Source organism: Oryzias latipes, chromosome 2, assembly GCF_002234675.1.
Source record: "Oryzias latipes chromosome 2, ASM223467v1".
Taxonomy (NCBI): domain Eukaryota; kingdom Metazoa; phylum Chordata; class Actinopteri; order Beloniformes; family Adrianichthyidae; genus Oryzias; species Oryzias latipes.
The window spans coordinates 9,360,586-9,378,163 of NC_019860.2; the positions used below are offsets into that span (position 1 = coordinate 9,360,586).

The 17,578-nt window shown below is 43.0% G+C and overlaps 1 protein-coding gene and 1 long non-coding RNA gene across 4 annotated transcripts in view; both read left to right on the top strand.

The window, feature by feature from the left end:
- Nucleotides 1-7,291, top strand: part of LOC101160460 (oocyte zinc finger protein XlCOF6-like) — a 17,588-nt gene extending 10,297 nt beyond the window's left edge. For 2 of the 3 annotated variants that reach the window (XM_023962347.1, XM_023962346.1), the window contains 2 exons: nt 3,890-4,116; nt 4,186-7,291. In XM_023962347.1, coding sequence (XP_023818115.1) covers nt 4,191-6,245 — 2,055 coding nt within the window. In that variant the 5' untranslated portion in view covers nt 3,890-4,116; nt 4,186-4,190 and the 3' untranslated portion in view covers nt 6,246-7,291. The other variant, XM_020700197.2, reaches the window with a different exon arrangement.
- Nucleotides 7,292-14,192: 6,901 nt separating this feature from the next.
- Nucleotides 14,193-14,978, top strand: LOC105358141. The gene is made up of 3 exons (XR_911877.3): nt 14,193-14,558; nt 14,677-14,711; nt 14,890-14,978. It is a non-coding gene; the product is annotated as an uncharacterized LOC105358141 (long non-coding RNA).
- The last annotated feature ends 2,600 nt before the right edge of the window (nt 14,979-17,578 follow it).

The window sequence follows — 17,578 nt, forward strand, 5'->3', positions numbered from 1 at the left end:
CCATAGGGTTGGAGCAGCAATGGAGAAGGCTCTATCTCCCCAATTTCTACGCTTGGTCCGACAGGGGAGAGACAGAAGGTTAGCATTGGACGAGCGCAGAGAGCGGGAAGGGGTGTGACGCTGGAGGAGATCAGTGAGGTATGTTGGGGCCAGGTTATGAAGGGCTTTGAAAGTGATGAGGAGAACTTTGAATTTGATACGCTGATCGATGGGGAGCCAGTGAAGGTCTTGAAGGACGGGGGTGGTGTGTTCACGAGAGCGGGTGTGTGTGAGCAGACGGGCAGCAGAGTTCTAAATGTATTGCAGCTTGTTTATTATTCTGGAGGGTGTACTAAGGAGTATGCTATTGCAATAATCTAACCGGGAAGTAATAAAAGCATGAATGAGGGTTTCAGCAGCAGCAAAGCAGAGGGATGAACGGAGGCGGGCAATATTTTTCAGGTGAAAACAGGCAGACCGAGTGATTTGATTAACATGTTGTTCAAGTGATAGATTTGTGTTAAAGAGAAACCCAAGGTGATGGATGACTGGTGATGAAGAAAGCGTGGTGTTAATGAAATTTAACTGAAAATCTTGTATGGGTTTTGTGATGGTTTTGGGGCCAATTATGATTATGTCTGTCTTATCACAGTTGAGTTTGAGGAAATTGTTTTCAAGCCATGTTTTGATGTCTGTTAGACAGCGGGTAAGTGTGAAATAAGTGGTGGAGCTGATGGATTTGGTGGAGATTTAAGCCATGTTGTCGGATGATGTCACCAAGGGGAATGAGGTAAAGGATGAACAGGAATGGGCCAAGCACTGAACCTTGGGGAACACCTTGCAACAGAGTAGCTGTGGAGGATGAGCAATTGTTTCCCTTGATAAACTGTTGACGGTTTGTGAGGTAGGACTGAAGCCAGGATAGAGCAGAGCCGGTAATGTTGAGACCGTTCTTGTGACGGGAGAGCAGGATGGAGTGACTGATGGTGTCAAATGCTGCAGTGAGGTCCAGGAGAATGAGGATGGAGAGCTGTCCAGAGTCGGAAGAGAGGAGGATGTCATTTGAGACTTTGAGCAGAGCTGTTTCAGTGCTGTGTTGTTGCCGAAAACCAGATTGAAAGGGTTCAAACAGATTATTTGAGTTTAAGTGTGATTTTAGCTGGGAGGCAACCACTCGTTCAAGTATTTTGGACAGAAATGGCAGGTTGGAGATGGGACGGAAATTTGCAATATTGTCAGGGTCAAGACCAGGTTTTTTCAGGATGGGGGTTATAGCTGCCAGCTTGAGAGACTGGGGCACGGTACCAGAGGACAGTGAAGAGTTAATTATTGTTGTGATGAGTGGAGAGATGATAGGACAGCAATCTTTAACAAGGGTGGAGGGAATGGGGTCCAGAGTGCAGGTGGAGGCTCTGACAGCTATCAACTGCTTGCGGATTTCCACAGAGGAGACTGGAGAGAATTCAGAGAGCTGCAGACTGGAGGAAGGGGCTGAAGTTTCTGGAGGGGAGTCTGGATTAGGAGTGAGGGAGCTGTAGATTGTGTCGATTTTGGATTGGAAGTGGGACAGGAAGGAGTTGCACTTTGCCACGGTGAATGATAAAGAGGAGTTATCATTAGGCTTCAGGATTTTGTTTATGGTGGAAAACAAAGTTTTTGGATTATTGGAGTTGGTTTGAATGATGTTGGAAAAATAGGATGACCGGGTATAGCGCTCTTTTTACACCCTCTGTCCATCCCATTCGCGGTCTTCCTCTCATTCTTACTCCACTCACATCAGATTCGTATACCTTTTTCACCAGTTGCTCCCTTTCCATTCTTTCAACATGTCCAAACCATCCCAGTGCCTTTTGATCTGCTCTATAGGCCAACTCTCGCATCACACCAGTTCTCTCTCGGATTACTTTATTTCTCACACCACACATACTCCTCAAACATCTCATCTCAACTACATTTAGCTTCCTCTTTTCCACCACTTTCAGACTCCATGTTTCTGCCCCATATAACGCTGCCGGCACCATCACACCCTCAATCTCCTTTCGAATCCTTTCCCAGTGACCTACATTCAAACACTCTCTTCATTCCCGCCCATATCTTTCGTACTTCATTCATTCTAAACTCACCATCCACACAGACATACGAACCCAAATACTGAAAACACTAACTCTTCCAAAAACTCCCCATTTAATGCCACATTCAATCTACGTTCACCCTTTAACCGCGTACACCTCATCACCTTACTCTATTCCACATTCACTCTCTGTCGCACACCCTTTCAGACTCCTCAACCAGACGTGCCAAACTCTCTTCTAAGTCAGCCACTAGTGCAGTATCATCTGCCAACACCAACTAATTCACACTCCATTCGCTGCCGTCAGTATTCACCATGCTCACACCCATACCTAATGCCCTTTCATTCACCCCTTTTACCACACCATCCATATACACGTTAAACAACCACGGAGACATCACGCATCCCTCACAACCAACCCTCACAGGAAACCACTCACTCATGCTATTTCCCACTCTCACACACGCTCTACTGTTTCTATAAAAACTCTTCACACCTTCCAACAATCTACCATCAATACCATACATACTCAACACAACCCACAACGCCTCTCTATCAATCCTATCATATGCCTTCTGTAAATCTATAAATGCCCGAAACACCTCTCTACCCTTAGCCAAAAACTTTTCACACACCTGTCTCACAACAAACACCTGATCCACACACCCTCTACCTCTCCTGAAACCACACTGCTCTTCACCAATCATACACCCAGTCACCTCTACTACCCTATTAATCAGCACTCTCCCATACACTTTGCCTACAACACTCAACAGACAAATACCCGTAAAACCACCACATTCATTCTTATCACCCTTACCCTTGTACAGGGGATCATCAGGAAGAAGGAACATGAGAAACTGGAGAAATACCAGAGAATCAAAAGGTAGCTACTATGAAGCACCAAAAATATGATATATTTTCAGTTGTTTCACACTTCTTTGTTTTATATATAATCTTCACTATGAATGTACAATTTTCATAGTCATAAAAATAAAGAAAACTCTTTGTATAAGATGTGTCCAAACTTTTGGTCTGTACTGTACCGTGTTAATTTTGTGCATATTTCGTATAGTTGTTGATAAAAAGTTGAATGAAGCAATAAAACGTTTTTGGGAGCCAAAAGAGAAACCCCCAAAACTAGTAGAGATCAGGGTCTATGTCGACATACTTTTCATTTTTTTTTTGTTTTTGGGGCGTTTGTTAAAAATAGCTAGTCTTTCCGAGTCAGGAGGCTTAAGTCAGAGTCAAATCACAAGTTACGGCTGTAAAAGTCCTAGTTGAGTCTAAAGTCATCATAATGATTAGTCAAGTCATGTGACTCAAGTCCACATCTCTGGTAGATGGTTTTAGACTCCAGGATTCCCATGATCCCAAAAGGGATTCAGAGGATTCAGAAAATGAATGGTAGATGAATTATTTCAATGTCAAACTGTAGGACATCTGACTGAGGTGATTTAAATTTTATTTGGTACTTAGTAGGCCTGCACAATAAATCGCAAAGTTATCATTATAGCAATATCCAGCTGTGCAATATGCATGTCGCAAAACAAGGTGAAAATTGCAATAAATGTTAAAACAATGCTAAAACAATCTTATGACTGCTTAAAGTATTTAACGAATGAGATAAATCCCTTTATGCTTTTTATTTTATATGTTCGCCTCCCATGTAGACTAGGGTCATATAGAGTATAATTCAAGTTATATTGATTGTTATTTAAATTAAACTGTTGCAGTGAAATGGAAAGGATGTTTTTGGTTGTTTTATTTATTCGTGGCGTTAATATAACAATACAAAAGACTATAACAGTGCTCATTCTTGTGTATGTGTCCCTACAGTCCTCCCTCAGCATTGGGTGACTAAAGAAGAAGATATCTGTCTCTAGCAGAGGAATTTCAGAGTGGAACAAATTATCCTGAACTTACACAGACTAAACAGGAACTAAAGGAACCAGAACCTCTACAGATTGAAAAGGAGTAGGAAGAACTAGAACCTCCAGTGATTAAAGAGGAGCAGGAAGAACCAGAGCCTCCATTGATTAAAGAGGAGCAGGAAGAACCAGAACATCCAATGGTTAAAGAGGAGCAGGAAGAACCAGAACCTCCAATGATTGAGGAGCAGGAGGAACCAGGACCTCCAATGATTAAAGAGGAGCATGAAGAACCAGAACCTCCAGAGATTAAAGAGGAGCAGGAAGAACCAGAACCGCCAGAGATAAAAGAGGAGCAGGAAGAACCAGAGCCTCCATTGATTAAAGATGAGCAGGAAGAACCAAAACCTCCAATGGTTAAAGAGGAGCAGGAAGAACCAGAACCTCCAATTATTAATGAGGAGCAGGAAGAACCAGGACCTCCAATGATTAAAGAGGAGCAGGAAGAACCAGAACCTCCAGAGATTAAAGAGGAGCAGGACGAACCAGAACCGCCAGAGATAAAAGAGGAGCAGGAAGAACCAGAACCTCCAGTGATTAAAAAGGAGCAGGAAGAACCAGAACCTCCAGTGATTAAAGAGGAGCAGGAAGAACCGGAACCTCCAGTGATTAAAGAGGAGCAGGAAGAACCACAACCTCCAATGATTAAAGAGGAGCAGGAGGAACCACAACCTCCAATGGTTAAAGAAGAGCAAGAAAAACTCTGCATCAGCAAGGATGAGGAGCAGCTTGATATGAAGCAGGAGACTGATACCTTTATGGAGATTCCTATTCATGAAGAAAATCAGAACAATGAAGCAGATCTTAAAGAACAGCAGATCTTTAATGTAAACGATTGTCAGGATGAAGAAGGAAACCAACATGAAGAATCATTATCAACTACAAATGGCCACACACACCCAAAGAACAGAGAACAGAGGAAGAGAAAAGACAAACGTCCTGTCCAAAATGTGGACAGCTCTCACAAGAAAACTCACACAGGAGAGAAGGATTTTACCTGTAAAGAATGTGAAAAAAGTTTTACCCGTAAATCTATTCTCAAAATGCACATGAGAATTCACACAGAAGAAAAGGATTTTACTTGTAAAGAATGTGATAAAAGTTTTATTAGTAAATCTAATCTCAAAATGCACATGAGAATTCACTCAGGAGAGAGGCCTTTTTCTTGTAAAGAATGTGATAAAAGTTTTATTAGTAAATCTAATCTCAATATGCACAAGGTAATTCACTCAGAAGAGAGGCCTTTTTCTTGTAAAGAATGTAATAAAAGTTTTACTAAGAAACCTAATCTTAAAACGCACATGAAAATTCACTCAGGAGAGAGGCCTTTTTCTTGTAAAGAATGTAATAAAAGTTTTACTAGTAAACGTAATCTTAAAATCCACATGAGAATTCATACAGGAGAGAAGCCTTTTTTTTGTAAAGAATGTGATAAAGGTTTTAGACAAATATCTCATTTCAAAACACACATGAGAAATCACAGAGAAGAGAAGCCTTATTCTTGTAAAGAATGTGATGCACGTTTTGATTTTGTATCTGGTCTTGAAAGACACAGGAGAAAGCACACAGGAGAAAAGCCGTTTTCATGTAAAGATTGTAAAAAAAGTTTTAAACGTAAATGTAATCTCAAAATACACATGAGAATTCATACAGGGGAGAGGCCTTTTTTGTGTAAAGAATGTAATTCAAGTTTTACTTTTGAAAATGGCCTTAAAATACACATGAGAAATCACACAGGAGAAAGGCCTTATTCTTGTAAAGAATGTGATAAAAGCTTTATTCAAATGTGTGAACTCAAAGCACACATGATAACTCACACAGGAGAAAGGCCTTTTGTATGTAAAGAATGTGATAAAACCTATTTTCAAATGTCTGCTCTCAAAGCACACATGAGAACTCACACAGGAGAAAGGCCTTATTCTTGTAAAGAATGTGCTAAAAGTTTTAGACAAAGATCTCATTTCAGAACACACATGAGAACTCACACAGGAGAGAAGCCTTTCTTCTGTAAAGAATGTGATAAAAGCTATATTCAAATGTCTGATCTCAAAGCACACATGAGAACTCACACAGGAGAAAGGCCTTATTCTTGTAAAGAATGTGATAAAAGTTTTAGACAAAGATCTCATTTCAGAACACACATGAGAACTCACACAGGAGAAAGGCCTTATTCTTGTAAAGAATGTGATAGAAGTTTTAGATATGGATATGGTCTCAAAAGACACATTAGAATTCATGCAGGAGAGGAGTCCTTTTCATGTTAAATAAGTGACAGGTTTTAGTGATGTATCTTTTCTCAAACCACACGAGAATTTTTACAGAAGAATAACTTTTCTCTAGACTAATATTGTTATTCTGAATTAAGTAAAAAAAAATGTGCATCTTAAACAAACAAAAGAAATTCAGCTGAGGACTCATGAGGAAAAGACAAAGCTTTTAATAGGAAAGACGTAATACTGTGAGTCTTTTTCTTCTCCTTTTTAAAGAACGGCTGCAATTTTACACTAAATTAGTACACTAACATTTAACCCCTTTTTTATTACCGGTATTTAACAGGTAATAAAATCCCATACGTATCCAAAAATCAGAATTTAAAAAGTGAATAAGAGGACCCACACTCATTTGCTATCTAACTCCAAACATTTGCCGAGGTCTTATTGAGCCTTTAAAAACTCACTCCAATGGAAATTGTGTTTTTGATCTTTTTTACATGTTTTTGAAGCATTTTTTTCATGATGAAGAACATCTATAAAATAATTTTAGATTAAAACTGTGTTTCTGAGTATATCTTGATTTAAATTGTGGTGGATTTGGCGCAATTGAAAACCTGCGCTTTGAAAACCTCAATAATTGTGACGCAACAACTGCCATGGGACAAGGTCTCCCACCTCCGCTCCAATTCTGAAGCACATACTTGCAGACAAATAGATCCATTAACAAGTGCTGTCATGCGATTAATTTTTTGTGCTTAATCAATCGTGGCCTTTAATTAATCTATATTAATCGCTCATATTTTTAACCTTATATTGCTGTAAAAAGTTTTATTTTTAGGTATTTTCTTTTAAGTTTGTGACATTGTGGTGCTGAAAATGATCAAAATACCATCAAAAATGTGTTAAAAAACATAAATCAACCTTCAGATTTAGAGTGCTGTAATTAACCACATCAAAAAACAGTAACACTTCAGAGCAATCAAAAAAATATTGACTGTGAATTTCTTAATATCTTAATACATATAATGAGCTGTGTAGGGCTGTAAAGTCATTTTGTGTCTGTAACTAACAGAATCTTGAAACCATTTCTAAATATATTTTATATTTATATATTTTATATTTTTATATTATATTTTTATCTTTAATATATTTTAATATATTTTAATTCCAAGCATAATTGTTGTCACTCAAAGACTTTCAGGATGAGCGGTCATTGTTTAACTAGTGCGCCATGCAGGCTTATGTTATATAACTGTTTAGGATATTTACTGTAATCTAATCTGTGTAATGTATTTGAAGATGAATCTGTTGCATGTTCAGGCCTATGTAATGTAATCAATACAGATGTATTTTCTCTTTTTTCTTTCTGAAAATAAAAATATTCTTTCAGAAATGTTTTGTGAGCACCTTTATTAAAGGGATTCTGACAAGTCAAGTCTTTGATAATTGTGTCATATGTGTGATCAGCCGCACAGAAGGTGGGGCTTCTCTCCTTTCAGCAGGGCTATGTTGTGGAGGACACAGGTTATTGATTAGTCACTGGCTATCTCAGGACTGAGCCTGAGGCCCCGCAGACACTGGAAACATACCTTCATGATGCCAACCCTCTTCTCCTTTGCTGTGGCCACGTGGAAACTGATCCAGGTGCAGGTTAAGGGTAGGGAGTCATCATAGAGAGCAGGCAAGGCTCCCTATGCAAATAACCTTTGTAGATTCCCGAAATGACTAAAATGTAAAATAAACCAATACTAGAAAACAAAAAGTTACAAGTAAAAAAAGATTGATATCCATACATTCATGTGTAAATGATTAGATTAGATTAGATTAGATTAGATTTATTAATCCCACGAATGGGAAATTTCCTTGTCACAGTAGCATGGAGTTTGGCACAAGTATGTACAGACAGTAATGACAAGTTAAAATCAAATACACATTTTGAAAGAATATATACAAGTGTTCTGAAAAATAAACGGAAAGAGATGTACAAGGATATAGAGGTCATCTGTATATACAGTTTTGGTACAGTGGAAATAAAAAAACGCAAAACTATTTACTTAGGCTGGTGTTGAACAGCCTGATGGCAGGTGGGATGAAGGACCTGCGGTAGCGTTCCTTTTTGCATCGTGGGTGCAGCAGTCTGCCACTGAAGGAAAAGCTGAGGTCTGAAACAGTCTGATACAGTGGGTAAGAGGGGTTGTCCATGATTGATGTCAGCTTGGCTAATATCCTCTTCTCACCCACCTCCTCGATGGAATTCAGGGAGCAGTCTAGGACAGAGCCGGCCCGTCTGACCAGCTTGTTCAGTCTCTTCCTTTCTCCCTCCGAGCTTCCACTGCTCCAGCAGACTACTGCATAAAGGATGGCCGAAGCCACGACAGAGTCATAAAAAGTTCTTAGTAGTGTCCTGCATACCCCAAAGGACCACAGTCCTCTGAGCAGGTGGAGACGACTTTGCCCCTTCTTGTACAGGGCATTCGTGTTGTGTGTCCAGTTTATTGTTTAGGTGAACACCCAGGTACTTGTAGTCCTCCACGACCTTGATGTCCAAGCCCTGGATGTTTTTTTTTTTTTTAACTTGTCCAGTCCAACATCTGGGCAGACAGATGAGGGCCTCTTGTGTTGGACATATTTTACTTTAACAAGAGGGGTTATTAATCTTCAGACAAACCAAAGGTATGTCTGGATAAACCCCTTTTGTAATTGACGCCAAACTTTATTAATTTCAATCATGTTTGAAAATCTTTGGTGTTGGACCGGACGGAAAAGGAAAGAGGGGAAGAAGAGAGAGGGACGTTAGAGAGAGAGGGGGGGGGGGGTGATAGTGAGAGGGGGGGGTAAGACCATGAAGCAGCATAGAGCAGACAGGTTTACTGGTTGTTTCTCATTACGGTAAGGTTCAAATGTAGTACAAAAAGGGCGGGGCCTGTCCACACACACACTAAAATGTTATCAACATACCTGCTAGCTGCAAAAATGTCCACATGTCAACATGTACACAAAACAGATAGTGTTCACACACGCATACCTATGCCTTTAAACCAACTAGTGTGAAATCTTTCATTCATTCAATCATGCAAACTATTAGTGCAAAGGTGAGCTAACACCTGTGCTCAGGTGAGTGTTTATGTTCTTCTAAAATGGATGGTGGAATGAAAAGAAGGAGGATGAGCGCCCAGCCACCCCCCCACCCAGACCCCCGCCTTAGCAGCAGCAGCAGCTGGAACCCCCCAACGCCATACAGCAGCAGGCAGGGGACAACCGCCCCCCGGGCGACCAAATCCGCCACCCAGGCCAGGACGAGCAGGACCGCCGCAAGGCCCCCAGAGCCAGAGACCAGGGAAGCACAGGGGAAAGAGAGCGGCGCCCCAGCCCAACCAAAGAAACCGCCGCGCCGGAAGAGCCCAACGCAGGGCCCCACCCGAGAAGGGCACCCACAGCCCCAGACGAGCACCCCATCACCACCCAGGAGTTCCGGGCATCCCCCCACCCCAACCCCAGGTACGAGCCAGGACCCCCCAAGGGAGACCCGCTCCGCACTCCAGGCAGCCACCCACCTGGCCCACGGTGGCCCAGGGAGGAGCAAGGCAGGGGCCAGCCACCCCCACCCCGGAGGGGAGCACCATGGGGAAAAAGGGGGGCCCACAAGGGGTGTTGTAAACATGGCCCGACCAGGCTCAGCCACTGTTGGAAGTTTGGCGGGGCCCAGCGCCCAGGGGCAAGGACCAGAACCCACCCCCAGGGACACGGACACCCCCCGGCTCAGGTGTATTGTGACCCCCCCCCGAGCGGAGAGAGCACCGCCGGGCCCAGGAGACCGGCACCCAGGTGACACAGAAGACGTCGCCAAGGGACCCGTACCCCCCCACCAGGGAAGGGGTAGGGGACAGATGGTCCTAGGTCCCACCTTCCTTGCAAAATGTGTGTGCGTGTTTGTGAGGGTGTGTGTGTGCATGTGTGTGTGTTTTATGTTGGAGTGTATATTTTGAGGGGGGGGGGTGTGTACTAAGGGGGGTGCAGTTAAAATTGGCGGGTAGGGCACTGAGGGGACATCTCCTGATTACTCACAGTGATGTCCCCACTCACAGTGATGTCCCCTCACCCCCCCCCCCCCCCCCCCCACCAAGGGGCCCTAAATGTGTAAGGTGCGGTTAAAATTGGCAGGTAGGGTGCTAGGAGGACATCCGCTGCTTGCTGGCAGTGATGTCCAAGCACCCCCCCCTGCCAAGGGCCCTACATGTCTAAGGTGCAAATAAAACCGAAAGAGGGGGGACCCACTCCATACGGCAACCATGGGAGGGGTACCACTCCTTTAACAGAGACGTATTAAACCTCCAGGTTGTACCTGAGGGTGTGGATATTTCCCTAGAAATATTTACAGAGACTGGTGCATGATCACTGATAATAATTGGATGGATATTGGAACTTTGAATATTTTTTAAAAGAGAGTTACTGATTAATAAATAGTCTAAACGGTAGTGTGAGTGGTGAACTGGAGAGAAAAAGGTGAACCCTTTAGTGCTTGGGTGACATGAGCGCCACTCGTCGCAGAGATCCAGATCGTTCATGTACTGCTTTAGAATACTTGCAGACCGCCATGTACGCTGGTTTGCTGCTGTGCTGAGTCTGTCAAGTTCAGGGTCCAAAACAAGGTTGACGTCTCCTCCTATAATGATTGTGGAGTCAGAGTGAACTGAGAGTGAGATGAAGAATCTGTGAAAGAAGGAAGAGTCGTCAACATTAGGGCCGTAAACACTCGCTATACAAAATAGGGGTGTGCCAAAATATCGATATGGTGATATATCGCGATATTTAGTCCCGCGATCGATTATCGATACGTCTTCATCAAGTATCGACCTTTTATTTACTTTTTAAAACCCTGTAAAACGTTATATTAACCATCCTTTGGTAAGACAATTCCTTGGAGGCTGGATAGGGGGCGCTCGTTGCGAGATTGGTTGTTGCGGGCGGACGAATGAGAACACACATTCAAACAAAGATGGCGGAGCGGGAAAACAATGAGAAGCGACGGCAGCAAGTTAAAAGACGCGCCGGCAGCATTGAAGCTGCATCACCCGGAGTTGTGTGAGAAAGCTGTGGCTGCTGCTGCCTGAAGCCGACACAGCCCGACGTGGATACTTTTTTCCAGACGAAGCTAGCGCCGTCTTCTGAGAGACAGAGCAGCGGCAATAACAATCGGAAAACGGCCCCTGCAGCGCGGTGGAGAACGAGGGATTTGGGTTTTTATTGAATGCAGTAGAGCCACGCTTTGACATTCCCTCTCGGAAATACTGAAGAAAGGATCCCTGTACTGTACGTCCAGACCAGAGCTACGGCTGAGATGGAAACGGAAGAAAGAGAGGCATCCACCCCTTAGACCCCCCTTCTCCTCAAAGCAGAGGTAGATGAGCCGCGTCTTGATGCTAAATATGTTTATGTTCATGTTTTTCTCTCCAGAAAAACATGAACATAAACATAGATCACATGCAGCTTTTCACAAAGTTCTTGTTCACAAAGACATTAACTTTTAGATGCACTTCAAGTTTTTTTAATGTATTTTATCCCTGGTAATTTATTTTGAAAGCAGTTTATGTCTTAAAAACTTAAAGGAAAGTTCATAGCTACTTGATTTTTATTTTTCTGTGAGAATTTTATTTTTGTCTACACCACATTTGCACTAAATGGTGTCATTTATTTTTTTAACAAAGACACTATAATTTGTTCACAGAATTAATATCTGATTTTCAGATATTATTTTAAATTAAGCAGTGGCTATGGCTTTGTTTTTCAAAAGTTAATACCAATGTGCCTGGCAGCTACTTGACTTATTCATTTTTTATCCTGTTTACAGCAATTTTGTACTAAATAATGACACTGCTGTTGATGTTCACTATTGTTTAAACTGAATTTGACAGATATTTCCAAATGAAAATTGTCATTGTTTGTCAAAGACAGAATATTACTGATTTCAGCAATGTTACACAAAAGTCTGTTATTCATTACACCAAATAGGACACAAGTTGTTTATTATCATGGTGTTTAAAAAATAAATGGGGAAATATTTTCCAAAAAGCTGTTTTTAAAGTTCTTCTTTCTTAAAGTTTGATATATCGTGAGTTGTTAGAGACGAGATATATCGATTATCGCATTATCGCCATATTGTGATAGTATCGTTATCGTGAGCAATGTATCGCAAATCGTATCGTATCGTGAGGTACCCAGTGATTCCCAGCCCTAATACAAAAGTCCTTATTCTGAATGGATATATTAATGATTACAAATCTGCCTTCTGGGTCAGTAACTGTATCCTTATGAGTAAAATTAAGATTTTTATTAATTAAAACAGCAACTCCTCGTTGTTTGGAGTTGTAACTGGCAGAGTATATAACTGGAAATTGTAAGCAGCACATGAGGTGATTCAAAGAATTAGATAAATGGGTCTCCTGCAGTAGAGCTATATCTGCTTTTAGACCACACAGGTGATTTAACACTTTCAGTCTCTTTGGCTCAGAGCCAAGTCCACGCACATTCCAGCTAACGATGTTAAGACTGTTCATAACTGCTCTGACTGAAAAGGTGTAAAGCTAAGTAATGCGTGTATGCCAGTCCGTGTGCGCGTGCCCGCATTGAGAAGCGCTGTGCATGTGTGCTCATGAACGTTTTCTGGCTATGTGAGCTGCGTGTCGCGTGCGTCCTATGAGAGCCTGTGTGAGGTGTTTGCAGTATGTCGGCGTGTGTGTGCGGGATTGCATGTGCACGCCCATGTGTGCGCTTGTGTGTGCGCGCGCCCGTTCCGTGCATAAATAAATACTTACCGAGGATGAGTTGCTTCCAGGTGATTTACATATGAGGAGGGGGGGAGGGGGGGGGGAGAGGAAAGGAAAGATAAAAAGAGAAGGGAAAACGAAAACAACAACAAAACAACAACAGAAACATGAGTGGGACTGAGGTGAAGAGAGAGAAAAAAAGACTGTTTTCCTGAGATCGAGGTGTGGATTATTGATGATCCGGTTTTCCATTCATTGAAGTTAGTTTAGCGGGTTTGTTCTGGGCAGCGCAGATGTTCTCAGCGCGGATCTGAAAGCCTTCAGCACAGCCAGGTGATCTCCGGGTCCCGGAACAGCCGGCCGTCCACGTATAATTTGTCAACGGCCACAATCGCTCTTGAACCAGCAGCAAGATGCTTCCTCCTCAGCGGGAACAGGATCTTCCTTCTACAGAGGATTTCTGCCGGGAACTGGTCATTAACGCTGTAATGCATTCCTTTCAGCTCCGGACCTCGGCCCTTCACCAGCTCCTTTTGTTTGAAATGTTCGAATTTAGCAACAATAGGACACGGGCGCTGGTGGTCGGACCTTCTTCCTCCGAGGTGGTGAACCCTGTGGAAAGAGATCTTCTGCACCTCCTCCTTGGGGAGCTTCAGGTGGGCCTCCAAAAAGGACTTCACAGTGGCCTCGGGGTCTTCTCCTGCCTCCTCTGGAATCCCCGCGATCACTAGACTGTCCCTCATGCTCCTCGACTGAAGATCCAGGAGGGTTTCCTTTATGGATCGGTTCTCCTCTGAGAGACGGGCGGTGTCATTGCCCAGAGTCTTGACGGTCTCTCTGAGGGCCTGGTTCTCTGCTGCGAGCCCCCGCACCTGCTGCTGTCTGAATTCCAGAGACTCCCACAGACCTTGAAATTCTCTATGGAGGATCTCCAGCAAATTGAGGTGGCAATCAAAGCTGGAGAGCTTTTTATCAATCGAATCCAGAATATCGCTCACGTCGCTGCCTGGAGAGGATGCAGGCCCGGGAGAGTCCTCAGGCCGTCCACGCTTGGAGGAGGGGGTGGTGGTGGCGGTTTTGGGTTTAACCATGACGCAGGTATAGTAACACTCGTCAATGAATTTCTCCAGGTCCTCCAGGCTGACAGAAGCTTAATCTCTTAACAGGTTATGTTAGTTTGCTGGAAATATTTTAATATGGCGGAAAAATGAAACAAGATCGAAAATGTTTGTTCAAATGCTTACGCGCCGCCAAGTCGACTCACCACACTCGTCTCGCTGGGTCTCGTGATACTACAGCATCACGTCTCTCAGTCCATCTCACGTCTCCTCCTCCAAGCCCTGGATGTTCACCGGTGTAGTCAGATGTGGTTTCCTGCTGAAGTCAATCACCACCTCCTTCGTCTTGCTGGCGTTGATGTGCAGGTGGTTCAGAGCACATGTGACAGACATGGCTGTGGGTGGTGGTTTGTCCTTCATGGTGTTCCATAGTTTAACATTCATGGCCAGCACCTGTCTGTTGAGCTGTGATTGGCTCGCAAGGCTGATAAATAGCAGCAGTGGGAGTTCCATCTAGATGCTGGTTTCCTGGTTTGGCCTTGGTGGGTGAGCTTGACATGTGGACCTTTTTTAACTAAAGCTTTTAATCATTTGAGTCCTTTTACTTAAGTTTTTAAGCATTTGAGTTTGCAACATTTTAAATTCTATTTATATTAACAGGTGGTGGCATGAGTTCTGACCCTGGGGCATGAGAGGTAATATAAGGGTTTATAAAACATGTGTTTGTCCCAGGGGAGAACTAACTTTTCTTTTTCCAGCAGAGTTGCCACTGCGTTTTTGCTTGTAGTGTTTTTAGTCATCGTTTTTAATGTTTTAACCAACCTTGACACCCTTGTTTTTATCCATTTTTAAACTGTTTTGTGCTCATTTTAGTAACTTGGTGGTTGGACCTGGCTGAGGGTGGCTGCCTCCTCCTTTTATCCTTATGGTAGCTGGTGGGTGCCATACATGGTGTTGTGTAAGGGGGACCCCCCCCCCCCCCCCCCTGCCGCCGCCCTCAAGCAGTGTTGGAGTGTGGTCCAACTGTCTGAGTTTATTTTAATCTTCTCTTTTATGGAACTTGTGTCAAGTTTTTAATGAATTGTATATTTTTAACCTCCATCAAATCCAGTCTCCATTTGGGGTGCAAATGTAAGAGGGCGTTCGGTCACACACACCAGTCCACAAAGTTGGTGATGACCTCCAGGTACTCCAGATCGTTTCCCTGAGATACCCGCCCGACAATGGCCGTATCATCAGAACTTCTGGAGGTGGCAGCTGTCAGTGTTGTGTGCGAAGTCCGATGTATACAGGGTGAAGAGGAAAGGAGAGAGCACAGTACCCTGCAGCACCCCAGTGCACAGCCATGAATCCTCACATACTGCGGCCTGTTGGAGAGGTAGTCGATGGTCCATGCAGCCAGGCTACTGTTGACTCTAGCTCCCTCCAGCTTCCCCCTGAGCAGCAGTGGTGGTTGGATGGTGTTGAAAGCACTGGAGAAGTCAAAGAACTTGACTCTCACAGTGCTACTAGTGTCGTCTAGGTGGGAAAAGTATCTGTGCAGCAAGTAGATGACAGCGTCTTCCACACCTATTCCTGGACGATAGTCGAACTGCAGCGGGTCCATGTTGTCGGTCACCAGATGTTGGAGGTGGTCCAGGCTGATCCTCTCCATGGTCTTCACTAGATGAGAAGTCGGGACTACTGGCCTGAAGTGGTTCGGCTCACTGGGACGTGCGGTCTTGGGAACTGGAACCACGCAGGATGTTTTCCACAGGATCGGAACTCTCTCCAGACTGATGCTCATGTTGAAGATGAGCAGAAAAATCCCACAGAGTTGATCTGCACAGTCCTTGAGGAGTCTGGCTGCTGATGCCATCTGGGCCCAGCAGCCTTCCTTGGTTTGGTTGATGCCATTATAATTACTCTCAATTATAAATTTATACTTGTATTTAATCCATTAAGTGTGCAGTTGGTCAAAAAGATTTTAATTATTTGCTGGAAAAAGAGTGGGAGGATGCAACGTTTCAAAGTTTTTGTGGAATAAATAAGTCTTTTGTAAAACAGTATCGCTCTTTTATTAAAATTCTTCAGAATAAAGGCCCCTACACACCGGGACGAATTTCGCGCACGATATTCGCCGACGTCTAAGGCCTCATAACTGAACAAAGGGCACCAATGTGAGTGTGCACAGCGTAATTTTTAAAAAAAACGCCTCGGGTTCGTTTTTTTTTTTTTTTTTTGTTTGTTTGACGCGCCGCGTCAAACTATACGACCAATGAGAACGGCGCTTTTGCACACATGTCTGGAGCTTCTGAAGTTACAGTAAAACACAACTAGGGGGTGCTCAGACATCAAACTGTCTTTCTGAGCACATATACCAGCGAAGAAGATATACGCCAAGTAGCGTCTACACTGCCGCAAAGAAATGACGGACATGAAAACATGAATATTTCAAGCACTAGTTGGAGCAACTGGTGCTTGAAATATTCATGTTTTCTTTGTATGATTCTGACAAGCGTGTAAATACTTGCTCTCTTCTGAGTGAAAAGCGTCTAAGAAGCGTAAAGTTGCACGGCGCCACCTTGTTTACACGAGTATTTCTGTTTACATTAAGCACCATCTAATGTCAGGGAATGAAATTGCATGTTCGCTCAGCTCATCATCAGCGAAAATCGCCTGGGTGTGAACACAAAAAACGTGGCGAAAAACGCTGGCGAATAGCCTGGCGAATATTCATCTCGGTGTGTACGGGCCTTAAGACAGCATATGGATACATGGACTTATGTCAAAAATATACTATACTAATACTTATCATGGCAAAAAAAAAAGCCTTGTATATTTTGTGCTTCTGCGTCCACTGGATGGTGATTAAAAGAGCACGCCATGCTCAGTAACTTACAAACCACCAACATAATCGCTGGTTTTGGAACCAAAAGTGGCGCATATCAACTAATTAAGTCTTAAACTTTGCTTGGTATGTGATATACCCTGCTTTCTGGAACACCTCTCAGGAGGATGTTCTTCTTCCTCATAGATTCTCTACATGGTTTCATGGTTTCATGGACACTGATGATCTGTCCGTGGCCTTATTCATAGAAAAAAAAACTCACAGAAAAAGCTCCAGAAACAAAATGTGTGATGGCATACATTGGTGTTTGTGTTCCTGCTGTTGTGAATCTGAGGTGCAAGACAAGCTTACATTTAAAATACAATTCCCAATACAAATGAACAAATATTGTAACACAACAGCAAATCACAAAACAAATTACAGATTCCTGAAGCACAAAAGCAAATCCAAGTGCAAATGACCAAATGTTGAATTACAAAATAACCCCCTTATAAATTTGCAAATCCATAAACACAACATGAAAGCAGACATGGCTTCTAAAAGAAAGGGACATAATATAAAACCAATTGTGTATGATTATTTTCTGACTGTTTTCTTTATGTGGACATTATAAATACATGAAACAGTCCAAAAGCATTATTATGCCACACAGCAGCAGTCACTGACTGCATGGACCATATTGTTTTCGCAGTTTGAAAGATTTCGGCACCTTTCAGCGAAAATTTGACCCCT